The sequence below is a fragment of the Centruroides sculpturatus genome, unplaced genomic scaffold (genome assembly GCF_000671375.1).
Source record: "Centruroides sculpturatus isolate CEXI.00-Female unplaced genomic scaffold, Cexi_2.0 scaffold121, whole genome shotgun sequence".
Taxonomy (NCBI): domain Eukaryota; kingdom Metazoa; phylum Arthropoda; class Arachnida; order Scorpiones; family Buthidae; genus Centruroides; species Centruroides sculpturatus.
The window spans coordinates 37,320-57,381 of NW_019384708.1; the positions used below are offsets into that span (position 1 = coordinate 37,320).

General features: G+C 30.8%; 1 protein-coding gene across 1 annotated transcript; it reads left to right on the forward strand.

The window, feature by feature from the left end:
* On the forward strand, nucleotides 1-8,038 carry LOC111627716 (protein FAM107B-like). Its single transcript, XM_023371339.1, has 5 exons — nucleotides 1-104; nucleotides 5,768-5,819; nucleotides 5,890-6,037; nucleotides 6,111-6,258; nucleotides 7,806-8,038. The coding sequence occupies exons 1-5, from the start codon at nucleotides 81-83 to the stop codon at nucleotides 7,920-7,922; spliced, it is 489 nt and encodes a 162-aa protein (XP_023227107.1). The 5' UTR covers nucleotides 1-80; the 3' UTR covers nucleotides 7,923-8,038.
* The last annotated feature ends 12,024 nt before the right edge of the window (nucleotides 8,039-20,062 follow it).

Here is a 20,062-nt window from a genome sequence, read left to right on the forward strand (position 1 = left end):
CTTTGCGTGTAATACGGTCGTGTGAATGACCAGATCGCGTATCCGATCATTCAAGCAGAGGAAACATTCAAGTGAAGCAGATGCTTCTACTCTCTTCTAAACGGGTAAGATTTATGGTTTAAACTCTACTCCTACTTCTTACACTCTTTATAAGTTTAAATTAAGTTTCTTTAAGTATTTCAACCATTTTCTAAGATAAATAATCGAGTTATAATACGTGAAAGCTAATCGTAATCCAAATACCAAAGGTCTACTGTCGCAGGATTCAATCGTGAATACGATTTTTAAATAATAAATAATCGATGTGTCTTGCGAATTGTATTTAACGTTATTTTCTTAAACACGGAGCAGGAAGATGACGGATATATAATTAGGGAAAATTTAAAAGGTATATTTCTTTATAATAATAAATGACAGCAACTTGCAACAGGTTAGTTTGGTGGGATAAAGCAAAGCAACACACGAGTGATCTGTGGGGGTTCCTCGCGGGAGGACTTTTTATAAAAGATTGGCTTTTATTTAGGTGTTAGATGTGTGAATAAAAGCTCGGTTCCTCGCAAAAAAATATATTTAAATGTTATATAGGTGAAGTAAAAGGGGTTCCTCACGAGAGAGAAATTGGCTTCTGTTTAGGTGTTAAATACGTGAAGAATAGGGGGTTATTCACAGGAGAACCTTTTATAGGAGATTACGCCCCTAATTAGGTGTTAGATAGGTTAATAAAAGCCGGAAATCCGCACGTGGTCAGCTCGTTGGTGAGGAGCGAAACCACGAGCAGTGCTCGGTGATTTTATCCACCTGGCTACTGGTGGGCCAACATGCAACAAGGTTAAAAATAAAAGACAAAATTTAGTCTATACGGGGAATGTTAACATTTAAAAAAGTGGATGCGAAATACATTTTAATTCCTATTTTAATCCATCAGAAGATGAGGATCTTCCGATAATGACAATTGAATCGTAACGAAAGTAAACGATTTAGTTTTAATAACTGAACATTTTCTATCAAATTTAATATTGCGAATTACAATTTACATCTTTAATCTTATAGAGTTTAGTTACACTAACCTATTAAAGAATAATAAATCGTTTATAAATGATTTTATTGTGAGATTTAGATCCTTTAGTCGTAAAGAAACTAGTTTAAAACTTTCATTAGAAGATTAAATATCGTTGAAATTAAACAATATTCTCTTTAATGCACAATTGAAACGACTTAAGTGCGGAAGTATAGCGTATAGAGTTTTATGAGGGTCAGTCACCCTCCGTTCGGTCTCCCATGATCAAGGTAGGAAAATTGGTCGAGTCACGTTAACCATATAATTCGGTTTGTTGAACAGCTAAACAGCCTAACGTCCTTTTTTATCGCCATGTCTACTCCTTTAGAAATTCGTTAGACTCTTAGTGATAAGCGGAGCGAATGGTACAAGTGCATAAATCTCTCTTACACCATTTTAATTCTGAGAATTTTTCGAGTAATTCGATGGAAATCAGGCCAAAAAAATGTTTCATAACAGCAGATTTTCCGGTAAGTTTTTGACAGAAAAAAGTAATAATAATAATAATAATCAATTTAAATAAATAACGCTTATGGAATAAAAAATTATCGAGTAACAATAAAGCAAGGTTAAATAAGCGGAGGTATGCGCTTGACTTGTTTTTTATTTACTTCGTGTTCAGAAGTAGGCCAGGGGCATACAGTATGTGCGATTCTTCACAATCGAGTTAAATAGATTGAGAAGAATTACTCCCTTAAAGCGGGGGAGCTTTGAAAATGATTAAAAGTCCCACAAAGAGACGAATCGGATTAAACATGGATGCGGAGGATTTAGAAATACGATTTCCTAGAGTACAAATGAAAAGAAGTCGAAACGTTATCACGGTAAGAGGATAATGTAGTTCGATCCCTCATCTAATTTTAATATTATTATTTTTTGCATGCAAATTGTTGTAATGTTTGCATACAAAACACATTTTCGAAACGATAAAACACAAATCTGTATGTCAAGTTAAATTAGATACCATTTAATAATTGCTTTTACGGTGTTCTTTTTAGCCAATATTTTCTATTAGTAAATATAACATCAGTTTTATAGAGATAGAAATCACCTAAGTTACCTTCTAGCTTGAGAAAATATCCACTTCCCCACCGTTTATATGGCCCTATAATCATTAAGTTAAAGTTCCTAATTTATATATACCATGTAATTGTGATAAACTTGTATACAATTTATTTATTTATATGGACTTCTACATTTATTCAATATTCAGTTCTATCTATAGCAATCTTCTGAAACATGTAAATGGAATTTTATCAAGGCAACCGCTCTCAAAATGATATATTTAATGATTTTATCAAGCCTGAGGCAACATCTTTCTATAAAAATCACCACCTAAGAGAGTACAAAACAACCAAAAAAAAAACCACTGTTAATGATGTTTATGTCCTTTAACTAGTGAAATTATACGAATAATTGAAATTTTATATACAATAATTTATATATTAATTAATTAATTCAGGGCTGAAACTAATATAATTTTTATAGTGCTTACTTTAGATTATACACGTGTTATACAGATAAAATACTATATCTTATCTCTTAAGTATTTCATGCACTTCACGTGTAATGAATAGATTTTATCAGTAAGATTTCTTTAACAGATTGCTTATTTTTATCTCATTTTATTCTATCTTATACGAATAAGTTAAAATTAGAATAGATTTTACATGAATATATTTACTATTCAAACGAAATGAAATAGATAAAATATTATCTAAATACCTGTTTTTATTTTACCTTAAAATTCAACCGCTAGGGAAAAATTAGCGCTACTATCTCCATAACATGTAAATTATACACGTTTTATAGAGAATTTCGAGTGTAAAAGGGATGGAAAAACTCAACGAATGCAGTTTTTAGAGCATGGAGATGGAGGAGGGCACGTAGAGCCAATTTCCCATTCCGCATCTCTAATCACACCTTAAAAATTATTGCAATTGGTTTCTTAACTCACGAAATTCGTTAGAAAACGGTACGTAAGTAATATATACATTAAAGAGACAACAGCACTAAATTTCGCCCTAGCGGTTAAATTTTAAAGTAAAATTTTTCCCGAAAATATAAACCGTACCATGTAATCAATATATATACCAAATTTGGTTGAGATTTACCAAATAGTTATTTCTACAGAGAGCTCTAAACACCTAAACTTTAATCACGATCACTCGTAAAATAATTAGCGAGGTTGCGGCCGAAGTTTTCGTGAACGTCGAACGTCGAGCGACGCTTACAAGATAGCGGCGGCGCTCGACGTCCGACGTTCACGTTTTAGAGATGAAAACTTCGGCCGCAACCTTCTAATTATCTGCACGTGACCAGCCTGTTCGTGTGGTTCGAACCGGCGACTAACTACTGGTTAATATCTAATTTAATTAAATAAATATTATACGAATCGAATATATAGCACTTTTAATAGAATTATAATTAAATATTTAAAAATAGAATGTTCCGCATCAAGAATTAAACTTATGATCACGTACTGTACATGCATCACGGATTTTAACATTTATTGGATATATAAGTTGATTTTATTATCTGGAAAACTATAATTATTATTCGATATATATTTTAGTCATTGTTAGGCCATGGGAAACAAGTAACCATGTCACATTTACAGACAAGAAAATAAAAAAAACACACAAGTGAAATGTCGGTTTATATCCAAGTACCAATCTGCTTCAAACGAAATTTAAATGTCGTTAGTTTATTAAATTAACTTCCTTCTATTTAAAAATAATAAGACCACCGAGGCATCGACGTCTTAGCGTGTGGGCACGTTGGACGTTTTCCGGGGGCCCCCACACTAATTTATGCACAGAACAGAATTTAACGCTAAGTTTTCTATCGTCCGCGGGTCGTGTAGGCAAAACCCAGTGGATTGCTTTGCCCAAAGGTTTATAATACTGTTGTGATGCCCCTGCACCGAAGACCGAGCGGAAACTTGGTAGTTGGACACGATTTCGTGCCTCATCAAAGGGCTGGACTTATGGAGTTTCTCGGAGATTCTTCGCGAGTTTAACGCTTAAATAGGGAGCAGTTTACTACAGAGAATCTTCCCTAAAGTCACTCAGATTGCCCATAAACATATGGGTAATCTGCCAAAGTTTTGCCTCGCATTGCCCCCCTATTCCATCAAACCAATCTAAAATAATTGATATAAAATACGACGATATCTTTATACGCTACATAACATTCAATTTAATAATTTAAATGGTTAATGATGCATATACAAGTCTTAAATAATAAGAGATTACTATAATATTTATGTATTAAACTGAAGTAGCCTAATTATTAAATTTATCAATTATTACAGAAAATATCGATCGTGTCTGTTAAAACTTTTTGTCTTAACAAATATTTATTTAAATTGCTTGATAATAATAATATTCGGCAATCGTTAGAGCATGAAAAATGAATTTAAAAAAGAAAGATATAAATCTATTTTCAGTAGAATAACAATAATAATATTTATAACTTGAAATAAATAGTAGTAGATTTTTTTACTTCTATTTTAAAAAAGTAATTAACTTAAAATATTTATGTATTACTTTTTAAATAAATATATTATTTCTTAAAACTTAACCTTCGAAGTATCTTTTGTTATGGTCCACCAATGACAGAGTGAATAAAATGGCTGAATTCGCGCGATTTCTTCACGCTTCTAACACCTAAATAGGACCAATTCCCCGTAGAAAGAGGTCCACTAGTGTCCGAGTAGATAAAACTACTAAATACAATTGGTTGCGGGTTCGTGTTTCGCCAACCCGCATTGGTTTCGGGATTTTCTTCATGTGTCTAAATTCTGAAATTACAGAGGTTGCAGCCGACGTTTTCATTGCGAAAACGTGAACGTCGGACGTTCAGCGCCGCCTTTCTGTAAGCCTAGAAGTTTAACAATGACGTTTGGAACGTCAGTGAATCGTGCTCGACGTTCCAAACGCCATTGTTAAACTTCTAGGCTTACAGGAAGGCGGCGTTGAACGTCCGACGTTCACGTTTTCGCAATGAAAACGTCGGCCGCAACCTCTCTATTATAAACAGTCTATTCACTTCAGAAGAAAAAATTGTATTTAATTATACAGTAAAACTTGTGTAAACCAAACTCAAACTGTACGGAATATATTTTCCGGTTTGTCATGTTTCCGTTAAGAACAGGTTTTTTTTTTTTTCAACACAGAAAATCGCTGCCTACTTAAGAATTCTTCACGTTTTTGTAGGTTTTAAGGTTCCGTTTTGAACAGGTTTCACTGTATCTCGATTTATATATTATATTCTTTTAATAAACTACCTAAAATTACATAAAAAGACAGAATTTAAGTAGCTACGTCGGTAATTTTTAATTTAATGCAAATCTATTGTGCAACAGTTCAGGATACGAAGTAAAATGATAATAAATGAAATAGTTTTCCGGGATATCCGAAAATGCACAATAATAAAGCGTGACGTTCCGTGGAACATTAAATTATTCGGTATTATGAATCCAGGTTTGTATAATCAAATGCCTGAAACCTATGTTAAACAAAGGAAATTTTTATATGATAAATTATTAGCACTTCAAAGAATGATGGAAAATCTTTCGATTTATAAGATATTCAAACAAGTTTTCAAGGTCTACTTCAGAAAATATTAATATAATATAATGTAATTTAAATATAATATCAAAGAAACGAAATAATAATGATAATTTACTACGTAATTTATTCATAGCCATCGCCAGATATCATTGAATATCAGAAAAAGATTAGCTGCTCTCCAATTAGTAAGTGTTTATTATTTATTTTATTAATATTTTACTGTAATTTTTATAGAGGAAATTTATATTTTGATAGATGTATACTACCCGAGACCAATACCAGAACCAGATTATTCTGACAATGATGAAAGTTGTTCGCTTTATCCTTCAAAAACATTTAATCCTTGCCTGCAATCCTCCGAGAGACGGCAGCTTCATAGGGAATTACTATGGTATACGAAGATGTAAGTGGTATATATACATTTTTTTTTAATGTTAATTTATTTAAAAACCTATAAATGTGGACATTTGTGATAGGGGAAGAGATATTCTTCGTCCAAAAACCGAATTAAAAACAGTTCTAGAAGCTGTTCGCTGCAAAAGAAAAAAGCCAAAGGAAATTGTTCCTCCAAGGTTGACTGAATTGGAAATGAAATTACAAGAAAGAAGAAAGAGATTAGAACAGGTATTAGAGTTAGATGATACGTTAAAAAAATTATAAACTAAAAATTCCAAGCTTAAAACATTATAAAAACATATCTAAAATCATCTAAAGTAGCCCAACTCACAAGTGGTCCAATGAATAAAACCACTGAACACTCGTGTTACAGGTTCGTACCTTACCAAGGGGTTGCCACGTGGAGTTTGCACTGAAATAGGGGCCAATTTCTCATAGAAAAGACCTCACGGGAGACACCTTTCCAGCTTATTAGATCGTAAAGTAGAATGTACAGATAGAAAGGTATGATGTATAGGGGAAAGACACTACTACAGTAGTAATCTGAGATGGAGAACATATATTTTAAATGAAATAAATTAAAAATATGATTAAAAATTGTGACGATGTCACAATAAATAATTGCTCGTCTTAATTAAGAAGTTAATCATTTCAAAATTCTACGCTTTAAAGTACTTTTTAAAGTACTTTTTAAAGTACTTTCGAGACAAATGTTCCTCCCGGAAATATGTCCCTTAGGAGAGGTTATTTTGAAAGAGGAGCGTAAGTTCAACTATATACATCTATTTCCTAATGCTAGAGATAACAAGAAAGCTTCCCGGATCATAAATTTGTTTATAAACCTCTCCAAATGCTTGTTAAACAAATCCCCAGAGATGATTTTATGAGACTTCCTGCGTGTTATTTATTTTTCCACCATAACGTACAGAAAAATTCTTTTACGTCTTCACTCAACAGATATAACACACAAATTAAATATAGAGAAAGACAAATATTTCCTTCGTTTTCATTTCATATTTACATTTTTAAAAGAAAAACGAGCCCATTTATTGTATATTTATATAAAACACCTTTCCCAGAAAGGAAATGGAGCTGATGTTTATTAGTTTACATAGTTTCGTGCTCGTTATCGAGTTAAATATAACGTATTCGAAAATTATACTATGTAATTTATTTGAAATTTCTGATCTTTTTTGCAAGAACTACGAGATTTATATGTCAAGTCCTTTAACGTGTCAGTCTTTAACAATCAACAACACTTACTTCAAGCAAATACTTTATTATATGGGATATGAGTAGTTTATGCTATAAGCTCGACAGCTCCCGATTGCAGGAGTAAAAATGTCAGAATATTTGGGTGTTTTTTACTCTCGGTAATATCAATATGCTTCCTCCTATTCTTTACAACGTTTTAATAGTCTATATATCCCAAAGTTTATCGTGTTATGGAGTAAATGTGAAGGGAATGAGCATCAATTTGGATGAATTCCGGGAGTTTCTTTACATCAAGAGCCAAATTTTATCTTTACACGAAATTTTTATTCGGTTCTATTTTATTCGACACCGTGAGACAGTGCTACGTTGCTCTATTCCATCGATTCAATCCAATCCAAACTAATGAGATGCTGAAGAGTTCCTCCCTCACTTAAATACACACTAAATGCCTAAATTAAAGACTAAACAGAAGAATTCCGATTATTCTGAGAGAGTAGAAGAGTTAATTTATAGATTTAAAGTTACTTTAGACACTTGTAACTTATTGTTTTATTCGACAGATGGAAGAACAGAAAGATAAACGAAGGCAGAAAGAAGAATTTCCCGAATTTGTAAGAGTTCGATCTCGAATATTTCCTTTTCTGAGCCAAGATTTAAATTCCGATGCAGATACTTAACATCAAGATGGATACAGTTTTATGAATAGGAAAGAATTTCATCGATTCTTAATATGTATATAAATGCACGAAAGTATGTTAAATGTAATCACTAAATGTCTGTGTATTTTCGAAGCTTTCACACTATTAATATTTTCATATAATTTACTTATAGATGTAAATTCGTGTAAAACTATAAAACAGAGTTTATTAATAACAATAGTGTATTATTTCCCTATTCTATTTGGGACTTTCTTTATTATTTATATTTTTCCTATTAAATTAAAACTATTAATTATTTTTTAATAAAATTTTTATATTTAAAATTTTACAGTATAAATACATAAACATAATTTAATATTAATTAAGATCCCTAAACAATTAGGCCTATATATATACTTTTTTGGGTTTTTTTCCCAATTATAGAATACAGTATTCCATCAATACAAATAGACAGAAAAAAACGTCCCATGGTCGAGTGTTTAAGGTTAAGTATTTAAATCCCTTTTTACGATTATAATTTGTGGAATTTTTTTTAATTTCTCTCTTAGGAGAGGACAAGTGCCCCATTTGTTTCCTCTGCGGACGGTCTTGTTTTGTTTGTTCACCTATTGTTATTAATACTGGATAGAAATGCCCAGGAATGCTTAATCTGTTTAACAATTCATCTACATTTTTAAGAATATATTTTGATATTTCTATTGAATTTAGTTTATCTTATAAGAATTTTTAATACTCCCCCTGTGTAAGAAACCGTAAAATTTTCTTTCACCCCTTCCCTATCTTACGTAATATTTAGGCATAATTGATTGTCTGAGGCACCTTAAATAGCCCTGTTATTTTAAAGTGAGTAATTTGACAGAAATCTAGCAGGCAAAATCGTACGAAGATTACTTCTAATCAAGCAACAACACTCAACATCATCGCACTTAGTTACTACGTGTATTAGAATAGGCGATTGTTTCTGAGTCGCTTTTAAACCGATAGGCACCCGTGCCTTATCATCTTGTGAAATAAATGCAACTTGTTTCGGTCCAAGAGCAGAAGCTAGCGATTCTAAAGCACGTATCGAGGCTGTACAAAACCGACTATCGGGATGAGCTTTATGGCTGTTCATTTTGAGCTCGGCATAATTTCACGGGTGCGGTTGTTATATGTCTTTTTTCTTCGATGGTATTACAATTACTCGGAAGAAGTCGCAAATATGTAACGTTTCTAGATAAATTAAAACCTTTTTCCAAAAATTTTGTATGCAAATTATTAATAAGGAAGCAAAAACGTATAAAAAAGCAACTTAATATACAACGTACAGCACAGTCGGCCACCCTATAACACTGTTGATTATTCCGTTTTATATGAATTCCATGTTGTACGAGTCATTTAGATTTTACATATACGTGTTCCGGGCTGTGGACGGCTCAGGTATTTGTAAAATCTAAGTGACTCGTACAACATGAAATTCATATAAAACGGAATTATCAACAGTGTTATAGGGGGGGTCGACTTGTACAGTATTTTACTAAAATACGACAAGCCAACTTTTCTATTTTTATCTCGAGTGTCCTAATGGTTTTTAGGTTGTTGTATAAAAGAAGTGAACCCTTTCGTATTAGTGCCGTATCGTGTTTTTTCTTCGGACCATTCAAGATTTGCATCTTTTTGAACGTTATCACTTTTCGGCATGTGCTTTTTTATATGACTCGAAGAATCTTTGATAAACATCATCTAAGTTTATATTTTACATTTTAAATTTCAATAATATACTGGTGATTCTGATATATTGATAAAAGTTAACTTTATTTCATGACTAGTACAGTAAGACCCCGTCTAACACCGGGTGTATGTTCCTAGACGACAAAGCGCTAAACGAAACAACGTTAAACGAAGTCATTTTAACACAGAGTAAATAGATAAACGGGAATAATACGCGGCCAAAAATAAACAGATTTTACTTTAATTTTGTTATTTTTAATTAGCACATGTTAAATAACACAAACATATGCACACAGAAATGTAAAGTTCATTTTTTGTGATGAAGGTTCTGGCTTTTCTGAAATTTTCTGAAATTTAATAAGGAAATCTGTAGAGAAATTCTTTGGGTTCTTCGTTTTCAGAATCTCTATTTTCCAGTGTTCTGCCAGTTCTTGAAAATCGTTGGTAAGGCTCTTACCAGAAACCTGCAGTAACTCCTCAATATTCTGCTCGTCTACATCTAGTCCTGCCGTATCGATTAGGTTGACAATTTGGTGAACGATAGGCTCTTCTCGTTGAGAATTCCTGGATACCGTCATCCATAACCTCTTTCACACTCCACCCATGCATTTATCAGTTAATTCTTGCCAAGCGAAGTCGGCATTGCTTATAGTTCTTTGATGCAAGAACGATTTGCTTTATATTTTGGAAAAATTTTCATGTTATACAACGAAATTCCAGCGTACATGTTGCGATTAGATTTTGGAATTTCTAGAATATCCGTACAGTAAGACCCCGCTTAACGCTGATTCGATATAACGCGGTCTGCTCGAAGCAAAAAAAAAAAAAAGCTCAAAATATACGCCGATTCAAATTATCTTGGCATTTCATTGATTCGTATATAATACGATTATTCTATCCGTCCCCATAACTTCGTTTTGATTTGCAACCTGTTAACGCCATCTAGGGGGATTCAAAAATCTTATCTTAAGAAAATGCTTGTATAAAGCAACCCACCAGTGGGAGTTCGGTCGTGGGTTCGAGCCTCGCCAGGACGGGCCAAGATCTATATAAGAAGGTCAAGACACGCGTGACCTACTTCTTGAGCCGCCATTTTGGGGTTTTTTGAATCGCATATTTAAGCGAACTTGTACGAGCAGTCATTTATACGACATTAATTAAACTAAAGTTGAATAAATCCAATGACTTTTAGTCAAAAATATAATAATTTCGGATGATTACTCAACCCCAATCTTATGTAACGTTTTCATCAAATAGTTTAAAAGAAACAATCATCCGTATCATTTGCTGTCGTGATTGAAACAAATTAAATAGGTGCTAAAACTTATGCAATTACATATATAAGAACTTCGTAAAGCGATGCAATAACATCAAAAAAAATTTAAAGTATAATAAAGAATATAATAATATAACAAATTTATAATTATTTTTTAAAAGCACGATTGGCTATAAAATTAAGATAAAATTCAATAGTATTATTAATAAATGTTGTCAATGTAATACTCATTTTATAATAAGTAATAGATGTGTAGATATATTTTTAATTTATATACTTATTGCTTTTATAAATTAAGACATATAATTTTAATTATAAAAACATAATCATAGATGTTGTGTTGTTATGACAATGGTACGGGGTACATTAGCTTTTAAATAAAATTTGTTATGGAATTTCTGAAAATGAAAATATGTTTTTGAACACAAATGAACATTAGTACAATTAACTTTGCTTTTAATTTTATTGAAAAGAAGCATAATTAATTCTTAAATACTCTTTCAACACTTTTCTTATTTCTTAATCTTAATATACAGGAGTAAAAAAAAATTAAAATTGTATGCATAAATTTATACTCAGAGAAAACTGTTTTTCTACATTTTAGAAATTCTTCCTGTAACTGCATTATATCTGGAAATTAATAGTTTTGAAATATTTATTTGGAGTAANATATATATATTACATGTCCTGTTTGAAAGGTCTGGGGATTGTAAAAATATACGTTAAGTAAAGGTAACCGCTATTCAGTTGTACCCATAAATGAATGTTTCACGTTAATATCAAAAAACATGGACGGTGTTTCGACCCCGTTCTCTATTATATACAATAATGAACTTTTCGTGACCCCTTTCCCCTTAAATTTCACATTTAATTAGACGGTACTCTTGAGATTTCATTTTAAATTACAAAACACTTACTGAAACTCTTTTATTCATAACTTTTTACTTTCATTCGAGCAAGTGTAAGAACGTGTAAGTTAATATACATATATTTTGACGTGCTTCCTAGTGTATAAAAACAATATTTCTTAATCGAAACAGGTTATGCCAATTAAGAAACCGTGTTACCTATTGATAAACTAAACAATGGAAAAAATAAATAAATAAATAACTACGAACATATCGCAAAACTGCATTAACTAAACGCGCAACCGATTGTATACAAACTTCTTGCCTAATTAACCGAGTCCATTAGCCGGATATCTCGAAAATGAATCAACTGAATGGTTTCCTGTCGGGACAGAAAAGTGAACTTTCCAGATAAACTTCCGTTCATGCGCAAGAAACAACTGTCAAAAGTTCAAGCGGGAGAAGAAGAAGAAGACGAAGAAGAAGAAGAAAAAAAAACTTGTCCGTTCACACTGCCGCAACTTCCCATATGGAATTATTTTTAGTTGTCGATTACTGTTTAATATGTATGTGGATATGACCCTTTCGCGGATTGAATTATGGATAAAAAAACCATTCTAAGCTTCTAAATATAACTGGAAACGTAAGTTTATCCTTCTTTTTCTCTTTATTTAACTTTATAAATGTGCCAAATCGTTATTTGCTGTTATAAATTACGCGAAAAATACATACAAAATTGAACGGTTGATTTTTTTTCAACGCATGTAAGTTAAATAAAAATTTAAACTTTAAAATCTATATTATAAGAATTATTTATCCGATTATATATGTAATTTTAATATAAAGTACGCGAAAATATTTGTTATTGTAATTTGATTGCGCATTGTTCAATACATAGTTTATGTTAATTTCAAGGTGAATTGGTTAAGAGGAATGTTGTAGTTTTCGCGGAATCGCTTCACTAACTTGAATGTATTTTCTATTGATTATCCTTTATAATAAGACAATTCCTATCAATAAATCACACACAGCATATTATGTATATTTATGCCAGTTTCTTTTTAAAAATTTATCAGTTTATTAATTAATTAAAAAATTAAAACTAAACATATAAAAGTGTGTGAAGGGTAGAAGTTACTTTTAATTAATTTAACAATATGTGAATGAATGACCTAAAAGTAACTCCTACTCAAATTACTTGTAAATCATTAAAATCTTTTTTATATAAGAACTTATATTCATTTTTAAATAAATATAGGCCTATATATATTGTTGGATCCTTGAAATAAATTTAGCGGGTAGTATAACAGTATAATCACACAGGGTGCTTACTTTCAATACTATTTACTATGTGTTTATTACAGTTGACCCCCCTATAACATTGTTGATAATTCCGTTTTATATGAATTCCATGTTGTACGAGTCACTTTTACAAATACATGTGCTGGGCTGTGAATGGCTCACGTATTTGTAAAATCTAAGTGACTCGTACAACATGGAATTCATATAAAACAAAATTATCAACATTGTTATAGAGGGGTCAACTGTATTACAATGTGAAATAGCTTATATCATTTTCAAAATATAATACAATGAACACCATTTAAATGGGTTTTGAGACTTTTTTAATGAAGGATACATAAAATCAGTTTAAAATATTAAAAATCAATACACAAAATTAATGTATCGATAAATATGATGAATGTATTGATGACGAAGAGCAAAATATCAATAATACTAGATAAATGAATATAATATAATAAACATTTATTGTAAAATATTTGCAGACGATATTATCTGTGTTTCGTAATAATATAAACACTCTTACAACAGATTTGTAAAAATTATTTGTTTAAATTGCAAGATTTAAAATTTATCTATATTATACAGTACATTGTACTGGTAAACTTTATTTATAAACTTCATATTTTAATTTATTGGAAATGTTGGAAAATAAAATAATTAAAAAGTAGCAAATACATTTTGGATAAATTTTTAAAATATTTCTAAATTAAACTCTTTATTAAAAGATGATAGCAGAATGCTCTTAAACAATAAAAATGTATGCTATATGAATCCATATAAAACAAAAAAAGTAGTTTATTAAATTTGTTAGCATTTTATTTGCTTTATCCATGAAGTGTGAGTATCAAATTTTAATAGGGAAACCTAAAAACCCTAAGAACTATTCCACATGTTCATTTCTAAGCATTCAAAATTTCATTTTAAACGGATGATCAACCAATGTTATCTTAATAATTATATTCTTGTATATCTAGATACAGTTTTGTTTATTAATATGGTTAGTTATTTTTTTCTCCTTCTCTGTGGATTCTAAGTGAACCTTTTTTAATCATGTCCATCATGGGTTTGGCTAGGCCAACAATGGTGGCAACCAGATGGTGAGGATTATGACCAGACATAATCAGGACTTAACATTCATGAAAAATTCCTGAGGAGTTGTTGGTCCAGATTTCATACTGGTTCCCTAGAGTGATAGACTAGATGCTTTAATCACCTCATCAATCCATGTCTATTGGATTTAGACTTACTATGAAAGTGTAGATCATGAAAGGAAACTTCACAAAATACTATATCAAAGTGATTAATGATTTTGCTTGTTCTATTAATCTATAATAAAAAGATTATTAACTTGCTATAATAATCTTGTTATTATTACAGAACATTATATTATTATTGTACCACAGAACAGATATTAAGTATCAGTAATAAAATATGAGCAGAATTGTGGTAGAATTAAATATGATAAATACAGATGTTCCAACTTGGTATATCAAAAAAAGAAAAAGAGTTATTTGCAACAATAAAAACTGATAAAATTAAAAATGCTATAATTATATTTAATTTTATTCTTCTACACTTTTATTTTTGAATATGCTGATGATTGTACAACATCAGAATCAATCGCCATCATGCAACACAATGGCATATCCATTATCACTCCTTGGTGACAAGCCACAATTCTTGGCTCCTACAGATTACTTGTGTTGCATGATGACGATCAATTCTGATTTTGCTACCTGCGGAACTCAAAACACCAGATTGTACAACATATTTGCTGTTTTTTCCTGAAGGAATTTAGACATTTTGATCAATTTGTCATAATAATAGTGTAGAAGTACTGGTTAAGAAGCTAAGGCAATCCTGTAGCCAGACTTTCTGTGAGGAGGCACCTGGTAACATTAGGGTCAGGTGCATAGTGCATTCTAGTTAGCATCATATAGTTTAAAGTGAAAATGGACTAGATTGTTAAAATTTTAATTTAAATAAATAAAGAATTGGTCACATTGATAGACTGATAAACAAAAAGTATTAAAGGAGATACAGAATAATTTTGAGGGGATAAGACCTAAAATGTCCCGTAGCTATGGGCCGGGGCTAAGGTATCTGTTTGTGCTGTGAGGAACTTGAAATTGAATCCAGATTAATCATTAGGAATTTTTTGTGAGGTTTAGTATGGATACCGCTCCACTTGTGCTTTCTTTCGAATGTTTTTGTTAATATATATGCCATAACACTAAGAAATTGAGAATGATTGCAGAAAAAGTAGTCAGCACAACTAGAGTTGGTCCTTGGGTTAGTTCATTTCTGCATCTTTAAGGGTTGATAGAATTGTTTATGAATGCACGTAGATTCCTTTGGGCTTCACTTTCTCTTGAAACAGGGTTGAATGCCTGTGGTTAATTTAGTTATTGTGGTTAACTATAGCAGCGTTGTTATTTATTAAATATTCATATTTATTAAAAATTTTTGGTTACAAATTAACAAAAAAGAGACATATATCATCTTATCAATCTTCACTATAGCATACTAAAATGAACCAACCCAATGGCCAACTCTAGTTGCGCTGACTATACACAAATGCATGCCACCATGATATTCACAAATTGTCTATCTAAAATACAGATGGAAATCTTAAGATATTATTGTTAATCCTATTGTTTTAAGCTTAATTTACTTTGCTAGAAATTTGAATTGAATGTTTGTGTTAAACTTGAAATATATCAATAAAATTGAACTTTTTTGATCAAATTAAGGAAAGGTTGATATATATCGTAACTATGTAACTTAAGCTTAGCTATTAAAATAATGAATTTATGATATCTGTTGCATAAGCTGTTGACTATTTTTTATTTAAGCATAACTTTCTCCTTACTGATCATCTATCCTTTTAGCATATTTTTTCAATGAGTTAACAGAAAAGTTCTAAGAAATAAATTTATTTTTAATTTATATACTTATTGCTTTTATAAATTAAGACATATAATTTTAATTATAAAAACATAATCATAGATGTTGTGTTGTTATGACAATGGTACGGGGTACATTAGCTTTTAAATAAAATTTGTTATGGAATTTCTGAAAATGAAAATATGTTTTTGAACACAAATGAACATTAGTACAATTAACTTTGCTTTTAATTTTATTGAAAAGAAGCATAATTAATTCTTAAATACTCTTTCAACACTTTTCTTATTTCTTAATCTTAATATACAGGAGTAAAAAAAAATTAAAATTGTATGCATAAATTTATACTCAGAGAAAACTGTTTTTCTACATTTTAGAAATTCTTCCTGTAACTGCATTATATCTGGAAATTAATAGTTTTGAAATATTTATTTGGAGTAACTTGTATTTACTTTACTATTTGCTTAGAAAGACTTGATGTTCTAAGATATACTTTCAATTTGTGGAAAAATTACATGTATCTTTGATATTTTTTCTAGTTTAATTTGTAATAAATTTTTGAAACTACTTCAATATTAAATCCAATAATCCAGAGATATAATGTTTGAAAAAATATTTGGCTATATTTTTAAATTTGAGATCAGTAAGAAAAGAGCTTCTTCTTCTTCACATGCCATGCCTGGTCCCCCAGACGTCAGCGATCACCAAGGAGAGGGAGTTCCTATCTTTGGCTGTTCTCATTACCTCCCCAATGTTTTGTATGCCTGTTCATTTTTTAATATTGTCCATCCATGATAAATGTCTTTGGCCTCGTTTACGCTTTCCCTCAATCTTTCCATTGAGGATTAGCATGAAGCCTCAAAATTAGGTTGACATCTTTTTCTAAAATAGTGGTTCTGAAACTGTGAGGAGTCACAAAATTTTTTTTTACAAAACAGGGGCATCACTTTAAGAAGATTGAGAATCATTGCTATAAAACCTGTAAGGGATNTAAATGTATAGAAATTTCAATAAAACATTAATAAAATGATAAATGATGTTGAACAATGCAAAATTATAATACGTTTTCGGAATATTTCCTGGAAATTCGAGTATTGTGCCCTTAAGTAACCTAAACAGATGCAACAACATTTAAAAAAAATCTTTATGAAACTCGTTAAGTAAATAAGAAAATTTATTAAGTTTGATATATTAATAATATATTCTAATAATACGAATATACAGTATTATAAAAATAGCAGATTGTCATTGGCAAACGAGTGGAAACATCATTCGCACTTGTTCGCAGAAAGTCCGTTGTTCGTTGCCAGTCCGTTGCTCGAGTCACGTAACGACCAAACAAAGTCCGTTGTTCGCAGCGTCCGTTATTCGAGGCGTACGTTATACGAGGCACCACTGTACTTTACAATCATATTTGTACATATTTGTAATTTTTACAAACCGAATACAATAAGGACCCTCATTGTTCCCGGAAAGACATTCATGTAACATTGTTGACATTATACAAATAATGTAACCAAAGATACAAACCTGAGTAAAATAATGAATAATGTAGGCCATTTAACAAGATCATTATCAAACAAGCAAATAAACAAACATTCTCATTTACATTCTTCTTCTTTGTCGAACAGTTGAACGTGAGCTACTAGGCTTTTGTGTCCCGGAGATGTGTTTAGATAGGAACGGTGATAGCGACATCTCATTTATATATACAGATGAGTAAAATTGAGATACATTTGATAAAAAAAAATCCAAGGTTCTTTTCAGAGNAACACGAAGAGTATCTACTCGTTTAGACCACTTGTTACAAACTTTAAACATATAAACTCTTTGAACTGCATCGTGAACCATCAGTTGATATCTACGCTACATTTTGCTTCCTCCGCTTATCTGCAGGAAATCTGAACAATCGAACGTCGGTAGACTTACTTTTACAATTAGGTGCAACACAATAACCTATTGCTTAACGTTTTGAGTACGTATATAAGTAATAATAGTCGACTCATGCAAGAACCACGTATGGTGAGCTCTATCGATGAGTCCCAAAATGGCCGCTGCCACATAGAATCACGGGAGCGTGTCCTGACCTTCTTATACAGACCTTGGTAATACAGAGTATATAGAATGTCAATCAGATCAGATTCTAATCTGCAGTTGGCTTGGCATATCTAGACAATTTATACTGTATGCCACCACAACCACAGAATACTCTATCAGAAATTGCACTATTGATTTGAAGCAATTGAAAGAGTGCATACATTTAAAATATATCATGAAGTGAATAGGCAATTTACTAAACTCTCTTATCCAGACTGAAATTTTTCAGTCAAGATAAAGGTTTAAGTTGAGAATACATTTATTATAAACAGACAATAACAGATCATTGTAAATACAAAAATAATTAATATTAACTTAAAACAGGACTAGTTTATGAATACAATTTTTTTTCTTGAAAATTTATTTCAATATCTAAGACAACAGAAAAAATCTGAGAGAACTAAATATTTCTAAATATTTTAAATAATGCTTTATATCATTTATTCTAATATTCAGTATCTAAAGTCAGCCAGAAATGAGTATAGATGAAAATACAGTAGAGCATCGATTATCCAAATGTCGAATAACCAAAACGTCAATTAACCAAAAGCTTTCTAGTTGGCAAATTTAAATTTCCACTAGTGCTGTGGTGCTGCAATCTTTGGCTATGTCTGTCTTGGGCTACTCCAAAATTATTTTTGTTGGTGTGCATGTTTTAGCTGGCAACATGCTGCAACCATGAGAGGGTACTTAAGGACATGCCAGGATTTGAATGAATTTCAATATGGGATAGGTTAATATATTTTTTCGTACATAATCAGTTATCCAAAATACTGATTTTACAAACAACCCCAGCCCCCAATTGATTCGGTTAATCGATGCTCTACTATATTTGCCTTTTACACTAAACACTCAAACTCTGGTGTTTTAAAACACTACTATTTTATGGATGTCATTTAATTCAATCATTCTTTAGGAGTTAATTTACAGAAAACAAATCATTAAACACTGTTCATTTACAATGTTTTCAAAACAAAAATAAATATGAGGTATAACTACTCAATTATGTAAACTGATCTTACTTAAACTCAAAATGACACTTAAATTTTTTTATGTAGTTTAGCAGTAAAATATTAAGATGAGTTGTAACAAATACTGTATTTATTGACATATATAAGTATACAAAAAAAAAAGCTTTTTGTCATGTTCCAAATTGTAATTTTAAAGCCACACAGGAATCCAGCAAGTTTCCATATATTTTCAGTCAAAAAACATGATTGTTTGAAAAGTTTACAAATGTAACTAATAATAATTGAAAAGGATTCAATTATTAAGAATTGGCAAAAAAGTTACAAAATATATGCAACAGAATATTTTGAAACCTTCAAGACAATATATTATGTAAAACTATATTTTTTATAAATGTATTCAGAATGATTATTTTTTCAACAATTCCACATCAAATAATATATCCTGCTATCAGTAACTGCACCTCATGTATAAAATTTCTTGATAAACAATTGCAATTAGTATATATCATTATATTCCCTAGCAAGTATAGCACCTTCTATGAAAAGTACAAATACTGAATATAAATTTAGCTTCATTTCAAATCATAAACAGCACTAACTTTAGAACATGGATAGAGTTGAACTCTAGCTTTCATAAGGCACAAATGACAAGGAAATGAAATAGCTTCCATTTTAGATAAAAATAAAATGTTTGGAAATTTAGAATATTTAGATAGCGTTCAATGTATTGAATAGACAAAATTGTCAACTATTTCATAACATTTTGTGACAAATCTTTTTTTTTTGTGACTATGTTGACATTTCAATAAAATTTGCAAAATTTACTGCAACAATCATTGTTTATAAATCTACAAATCAAAAAATTATGTAATGCATACTATTATATCTCAGCTGTCATATTTAAGAAAACAAATCAACTACAGTAGATCCCCCTATAAAACCGTTTCCTATAGTTATGATTCCTATAAAAATTGTGGCAGTATCCGTAAACAACGGTAAAAATAACTCCTATAATACGTAAAACGTCATCGGGCAGCCGAACTACTT

Bases quoted from the DNA above. Each gene is read 5' to 3' on its own strand.
- LOC111627716 (XM_023371339.1), top strand. From the start codon at position 81: ATGCTTCTACTCTCTTCTAAACGG. The intron at 6,038-6,110 runs GTAAGTGGTATA...CATTTGTGATAG, and splicing joins TTACTATGGTATACGAAGAT to GGGAAGAGATATTCTTCGTC. The intron at 6,259-7,805 runs GTATTAGAGTTA...TTTATTCGACAG, and splicing joins GAAGAAAGAGATTAGAACAG to ATGGAAGAACAGAAAGATAA.